This window comes from Octopus bimaculoides, chromosome 12, assembly GCF_001194135.2.
Source record: "Octopus bimaculoides isolate UCB-OBI-ISO-001 chromosome 12, ASM119413v2, whole genome shotgun sequence".
Classification (NCBI taxonomy): domain Eukaryota; kingdom Metazoa; phylum Mollusca; class Cephalopoda; order Octopoda; family Octopodidae; genus Octopus; species Octopus bimaculoides.
In genome coordinates, this window is record NC_068992.1 from 47765612 (window position 1) to 47773877 (window position 8266).

Here is an 8266-nt window from a genome sequence, read left to right on the forward strand (position 1 = left end):
TTATTATTATTATTATTATTATTATTATTATTATTATTATTATTATTATTATTATTATTATTATTATTATTATTATTATTATTATTCAGTAGTTTTATTTTTATAACGTACTTTCACTTCACTACCGAGCGCAGCTCTGTGCGCCTTGGGTATGTGCTGTGGTTTGCTGTGGTGCTCTTATGTTTACTGTATTGAAAGTGTTTTGCGTAGAATGTGTGCAGTACCCAGTAGTGCAATTTTCTGTATGTTATATATATTTGTAAGTCCTGGTGTTTTTGTTATGTATTTGTCTGAATATTTTTTTATTATACCTAAGGCACCTACTATGATAGGAATTGTTTCTGTTTTTTATTATTATTATTATTATTATTATTATTATTAATAATAATAATAATAAGGCAGCGAGCTGGCAGAATCATTAGTGTGCCGGGCAAAATGCTTTGTGGCATTTTGTCTGTCACTACATTCTGAGTTCAAATTCTGCCGAGGACAACTTTGTCTTCCATCCATTCGGGGACAATAAAGTACCAGTTGCATACTGGATTGATCTAATCGACTAGCCCTCTCCCCAAAATTTCAGGCCTTGTGCCTATAGTGGAAAGGATTTTTATTATTATTTATTATTAAGGAAGTGAGCTGACAGAATTGTTAGCATGCTGGACAAAAATGCTTTACATTCAGAGTTCAAATTCTATTGCAGTCAACTTTGCCTTTCATCCTTTCAGGGTCAATAAAATAACCATCAAATGCTGGGAGTCAATGTCAATGACTGAATCCTCAGTCCCTTTCAAAATTTCTGGCCTTGTGCCAAATCTTGAGGCAGTTGATAGACTCTTTAGTACATTGGAGAAAAATGCTTAGAAGCATTTTTTCGTGCTCTTTATGTCATAGGTTCAAATGTTGCTGCTGTCAACTATGCCTTTCATTGTTTAACAAAATAAAGCGCCAACCAAGTACTTGGATTGATGAAATTGACTATTGATTATTATTATTATTATTATCATTATTAAGGTGGTGAACTGGCAGAATTGTTAGCACGCCAGATGAAATGCTTAGTAGTATTTCATCTGCTGCTACATTCTGAGTTCACATTCTGCCAAGGCCAACTTTGCCTTTCATCCTTTAGGGGGTCGATAAATCAAGTACCAGTGAAACACTGGGGTTGATATAATCAACTAGTCCTCTCCCCACAAATATAATGCTTTGTGCCTCCAAAAGAAAGGATTATTATTATTATTATTATTATTATTATTATTACCATTATTATAGGCAGCAAACTAGCAGAATCATTAGCATGTTGGACAAAATGCTAAGCACCATCCAGTTTTACATTCTGACCTCAAATTTATCCAAGTGCGACCTTGCCTTTCATCCTTTTAGTGTCGATAAAATAAGTATCAGTCAAGTACTCCCCTGTGCCAAAGTTTGAAACCATTATTATTATTATTATTATTATGTCTTACAAAAGCACAGTGAACATTTGTTTGTTGGATTCTAACTACTTTATTGTGATATTGAAGCAAGTGAAAGAATATAAATATTCCTAGAGTTAAAGTTCGTGAGAATAGAGAAAAACAGAAAAAGTGCATGACATGAGAGAAAAAAAAAATCACTAGAATTCCTGTGATTATAAAGAAACTGGCAAGATCCTATGTCTAAAAGTTGACAGGAGAGTTCTGGAGATTAAATAGGAAAAGAACTACAATGATTTAATAAATACAGGTAAGTTTTTCTGATTAACAACAGGAAGAAAATTCCTATCGATAGGAGAAAAAGGTAATTTTCTTTGATAAGAGAAGCAAAAGTAACTATTTAAGACTACAGAGCAACAAGAGAATTCTTGAAAATATAGAACGATAAATAATATGATATGATTATTAAAAAGAAACAGTTCCTATATATTTCAAGAATTACAGCTGGATACGGTTTCTTTCTTTCTTTTTTTTTTTCTATATAAGGACTTTGTCAATCAGGCAACCAGGTGCATGCAGTGTGATCTATCTTGTCTAGAGACACAGAATAACTACAGAATTAAGATTTGAATTTATGACTATACATGGTCAGTAAACTTTCATATTAACAACTTGACAGCTATTAAGACATTAGTTTAAAATTTAAACACACAAGAAAAGAAACACATTATGTCCAATGGAGTTCTATAATCCCACTGATTGCCTGGTCAGTGTTTTCATATCCTGACAGAAGCATAGTACCTAACTTACAATTTGTTCAGCCTGGAGGGCCAAAAGTAGATAACCCAGGGTAGAAGCACTCACCATTGTCAGCAATGACATCATTCTAAAATAAACAGATACTTCATTGACTAGCAGTAGTGAGTTCAATTAACCTTATATGTGTGTGTGTGTGTGTGTGTGTGTGTAATGGGCTTCTTTTAGTTTCCTTATTTCTTTATTGCCCACAAGGGGCTAAACATAGAGGGGACAAACAAGGACAGAGAAAGGGATTAAGTCGATTACATCGACCCCAGTGCGTAACTAGTACTTAAAATATATCAACCCCAAAAGAATGAAAGGCAAAGTTGACCTCAGCGGAATTTGAACTCAGAACGTAACGGCAGACAAAATGCCACTAAGAATTTCACCCGGCGTGCTAACGTTTCTGCCAGCTCGCCGCCTCAGTTTCTTTTAGTTTCTATCTATTTATTCACAAAGCTTCAATCAGCCCAGGGCTTTTGGGAAAGACATTTTGAGGAAGTGGGCACCAGTCGATTATATTGACCCCAGTGCTCAGCTGGTACTTAATTTATCAAAGGATGACAGGTAAAATCAACCACAACAGAATTTGAACTGAGAATGTGAAATTGGAGAAAATGCAGCTAAGCTTTTTGTCTGGTGAGCTAACTATTTGGCCAGTTTGCAATAATAACAATAATGATGATGATGATAATAATAATAATAATAATAATCCTTTCTACTATAGGTAGAAGGCCTGAAACTTAGGTGAAGTGGCTAGTCAATTTCATAGATCCCAGTGTGTAACTGGTTCTTAGATCATCAACTCTGAAAGGATGAAAGGTAAATCAACCTCGGTGGAATTTGAACTCAGAATGTAAAGATCGATGAAATGCTACCTAGCATGCTAACAATTCTACCAGCTCACCACCTTAAAAATAATAATAATTATTATTATTATCATTATTATGGTTTCAACTTTTGGCACAATGCCAGCAGTTTTTGAGAGGAAGGCAGCAAACTGAATACAAATACGTTAGTACTCAAATGATGCTTAATTTATCAACGCTGATAGGATGAAAGTTAAAGTCAATCATATTGGAATTTGAATTCAGAATGTGAAGAAGGACAAAATACTGTTTTTTGTCCAGCATGCTAACAATTCTGCCAGTTCACAACAACAACAACAACTACAATAATAATAATAATGATAACAACAACAACAACAACAATAATAATTTCTTGTTGAAGTATGAAGGCTGAGATTTTCATTATAGATACATACTTTTCTCAAGGTAACCATGATAATTACAGCACCAACAAAAATTATATATAATAACAAAAATGAAATTAATAATAATAATAATAATAATAATAATAATAATAATAACAGCAACATCAACAATATTTATAATGATGAAAGCAATATTGATGACATTGATAACTGCAACAACAATAACAACATCAATATCAGCAATGATGATAAAGAACAAAAATAAAATTGGAAAATAAGAATAACACTAAAAACAATGACATGAAGATAAAAAAGCAACAACAGCAATAATAATAATAATAATAGTAATAATAATAATAATAAAATTAATGATGATTTCTGGCATCATAATTATTATTAATGATAACAGCAATGACAATAATAATAATCTTCACCTGAATATTAATATATATACATATATATATATATATATATATATATATAAAGCAAAGAAAAAAAAATTAATGAAGCAAAACAAATAAATAAAGCAAAAGGTGTGAAAAGAAAGAAAAGATAACATTATTAAAAGCTCTTCCTCATCCTCATCAACCTCCTTCTCCTAATCATCATCATTCTTATTTTCAAACTAAGAAATGAAAATATCTATTATATTAATTACAAATAATGATTAAAAAACACAAAGTTGAACAAAATAAAATGAAATATACTTAAAATAAAAATTCATGGAAAAAATCAATTAAACATAATTATAAAAACATATATATACTTAAACTTTAGCACATTGCATTTTCTCCAGCACCGTTTCCCCTGCCACTGCCCTATTAATACAGGGGAAAAAACTCATATGGTGACATGACGCACCTACAGTGTGCTAAAGGCTAAAGAAAGAAAGATACATAAAAGAAAAATCTAAAACAAAGAATAAAAAATAAATGCAGAAAATGCACCCCCTCCCCCATTTCATGATGTCCACCACTACCCTGCTGTCTTGTCAATACCAATGAATAAATAAATAAATAAATAAATAAATAAGTAAATTAATATATAAATAAAGTAAAGCCATTCTGAAAATTTTTTAATAATAGTAATAATGATGAAGAAAATAGTTTAAAATGTAAGGAAAGACTTACCATTGAGTACATGCACTTTGATGCTAGTTATCTCCAGATTCGAGCTACGACATACATATTCACCAGCATCGGACATTTTACTGTGAGTTATATTCAGAACACTGCTCAGTGTGTTTGCGTGAGGAAAGTGGCGTTTATCGATTTTGATCTTTTTCGCAGAATCGGCATTAATTTTGTTGCCATCTTTGAACCAGTCGAGATCCAGTGGAGGATATTCTGAGCCAGTTGTATTGCATACAAGTTTGATGGGATCTCCTTTCTCGATGTATGATTTACCAGAAACCTGGATGCCTACAACAAGATGTAATAACAATAATGATAATAGTAATAGCAATAATAATAATAATAATATGGAATAACGACAGAAAAAAGATGGTATAAACACACGCCAGAAAAGGTCACAGAAAACGAGAAAGCAACAATACTCTGGGATATGCCAATACACACAGATAGAGAAATTAAGGCAAATAGACCAGATATAGTTGTCAAAGATCATGAAGAAAAAAAATGCTTTCTAATTGATGTATCAATACCAGCAGATGACAATGTTTCCCTAAAAGAAATGGAAAAACTTTCAAAATACAAAGACCTGGAAATAGAGGTAACTCGAATATGGAATCTAAAAACAGAAACAATTCCTATCATAGTAGGTGCCTTAGGTATAATAAAAAGATATTCAGACAAATACATAACAAAAACACCAGGGCTTACAAATATATATAACACAGAAAATTGCACTACTGGGCACTGCACACATCCTACGCAAAACACTTTCAATACAGTAACCATAAGAGCATCACAGCAAACCACAGCACATACCCAAGGCACACAGAGCTGCGCTCAGTAGTGAAGTGAAAGCACGTTATAAAAATAAAACTACTGAACAATAATAATAATAATAATCTCAAATTTTAGCCCAAGGCTAGCAATTTTAGGGGAGGGATAAGTAAAATTACATCAACACCAGCGTTCAACTGGTACTTATTTTATCAACAGAATTTTAACTCAGGATATAAAGACAGATGAAATACCACTAGGTATTTTGCCCAACATACTAGCAATTTAGCCAGCTTGTCACCTTAATAACAAACATTTCAAATTTTGGCACAAAGCTAGCAATTTCAGGGGAGGGATAAGTCGATTCCGTCGACCCCAGTGTTCAACTGACACTTACTTTATCAACCCCGAAAGGGCAGATGTCTTCTACTATAGCCTAGGGCTGACAAAAGCCTTGTGGATGGATTTAGTAGATGGAAACTGAAAGAAGTTTGTTGTATATATGTATGTGTATATATATATATATATATATATATATATATATATATGTATGTGTGTGTATATGTTTGTGCGTCTGTGTTTGTCTCCCAACATCGCTTGGCAACCGATGCTGGTGTGTTTACGTCCCCTGTAACTTAGCAGTTCGGCAAAAGTGACCGATAGAATAAATACTAGGCTTACAAAGAATAAGTCCTTGGGTCGATTTCTTCGACTAAACGTGGTGCTCCAGCAAGGCCACAGTCAAATGACTGAAACAAGTGAAGGAGAGAGAGAGTTAAAAGAGAAACTCTAAGATCATACATTTTTGCAATTCTATATTATACAGAGTGGATACCAAAGAAATTGGAAAACTTCAGAAATATCAGAACCGAGCCAGAGATTATGGAAAACAAAAATAACAATGGTTCCTACGATAGTTGGTACACTTGGCACAACACCCAAACTGCTTCCTAAGAGACTGAAAGAAATTGGAATTGAGACTAGTATTGACAACCTACAGAAAAATACCAGCATTCTGCAAATATGTTAAGAAAGATTCTTGAGATGTGAGAATAGTTGTCACCAAATCCCCAGACAGCATCCCTGCTAACTAAAGTAGCTTTATAATAATAATAATATTAATAATAATAATAATAATAATAGTAGTAGTAGTAATAATAATCCTTTCTACTATAGGCACAAGGTCTGAAATTTGGTGGAAGGGAGCCAGTTGATTAGATCAACCCTGGTATGTAATTGGTACTTAATTTATTGACTCCAAAAGGATGAAAGGCAAAGTTGACCTCAGTGGAATTTGAACTCAGAACGTAAAGATGGGAAAAATGCCACTAAGCATTATACCCAGAATGCTAACAATTCTACCAGTTTGCCACCTGAATAATAATAATGATAATAATAATAATAATAATAATAATAATAATAATAATAATAATAATGATGATGATAATAATAATCCTTTTTATTATAAGCACAAAACCTTAAATATTTGGGGAGGCTGCTAGTTGAGTACATCAACCCCAGTACTTCAATGTTATTTATTTTATCATTACCAAAAGGATGGAAAGCAAAGTCAACTTTGGCAGAATTTGAACTTGAAATGTAAAGCCAGAAGAAATGCTGGAAAGCACTTTTTCCGGCATGCTAACAATGAATAATAATAATAATGGTAAAGTGTCTATCTGTAGATTGTATACAATCTGGCTAGAATATGTGATGAGGACAACACTGAAAATGATGCAGTCCCTTTAAATGAAGATTGCATTTCTTAGATAAACAGATGCTCTCCTTGCCTCTGTTTATCTACATCTATTTATTTATTTTCCTGTCTCCCAGTAGTTTGAACTAACGTCCCCCCCCCACCCCACCAGTTTGACCTCTATGGCACCAACAACACTCATTTGGGGACCTGCTGCTACTTGCAGTGCTCCAGCATGGGCTGCAGTCTAATGACTGAAACAAGTTAAAGATGAAGGATAAAAAAAATTCATACATACATACATACATGAAGGAGTGCTGCAAAGTTCCTGGTTTTAGGTAAAAGAAAATACAGGTGGGACAGATAATTATGATTTTATTCAAAATATTCTCCTCCCAGATTCACATACCTATTGCAATGGTTCTTCAGTTTTTCAAAGCGCTATAAAAGAACTTGGAAGGCTGGGCCTCCAACCAGGCCTTTTGCAATATCCTTAATGCAAAAATATTTTCAGCAGCCCCTCATATATACAGATACAAAGACATGCACATATATTCACACACGCACACATGCTCTCTCTCTCTCTCACACACACACACACACACACATACACTCACAATACACGTCTTCATGTGTACTTACTTGGTTTAGTTTTTTCCCTCACTGGGTTATCTGTAAAAGAAAGCAAAATAATGGAGTTCTGTGAGAATGAGTAGAAGGCGAAGAAGAAGAAGAAGAAAAGTACAAAGTAACTGAATCAACCATTGGCATAAAATCACAGTCGCATAAAATAGCTGAAGGGAAATAATTGATACAAAAACAGAAATAATTGATAAAAATGGCAAAATGTTTTGGCCCAAAGGATTTCAGATGGGCAAAATATGCAGAAAATGGTTTCTATAATTCAAAGAATCAAAGTACATGACATTGTTTAACTCTTTCGTTCTTTTTCTTTTTTTCTTTTGCTGCAGAACCATTATTGTTTTAAAGGTTAAATGTAAATGTAATTCAATTTCCTTTGTTGATTTAGGCATGCATATAACCATATTATACATATATACACATACATATATAAATATATTTATATATATATATACAAATATATATGTTTATATACATATATAAATATATTTATATATATATATACAAATATATATGTTTATATATATATATATAATATATACAAATATATATGTTCATATATATATATATAATATATACAAATATATATATATAT

The 8266-nt window shown here is 32.5% G+C and overlaps 1 protein-coding gene across 1 annotated transcript in view; it reads right to left on the bottom strand.

The window, feature by feature from the left end:
- The window catches only part of LOC106879854 (zwei Ig domain protein zig-8), a 683376-nt gene that overhangs the window by 74592 nt on the left and 600518 nt on the right, over positions 1-8266 (bottom strand). Inside the window, exons 6-7 of the mRNA XM_052972042.1 lie at positions 7672-7701; positions 4557-4847 (exon numbers count right to left, since the gene is read on the bottom strand). Coding sequence (XP_052828002.1) covers positions 4557-4847; positions 7672-7701 — 321 coding nt within the window. The remainder of the gene's footprint in view (positions 1-4556; positions 4848-7671; positions 7702-8266) is intronic.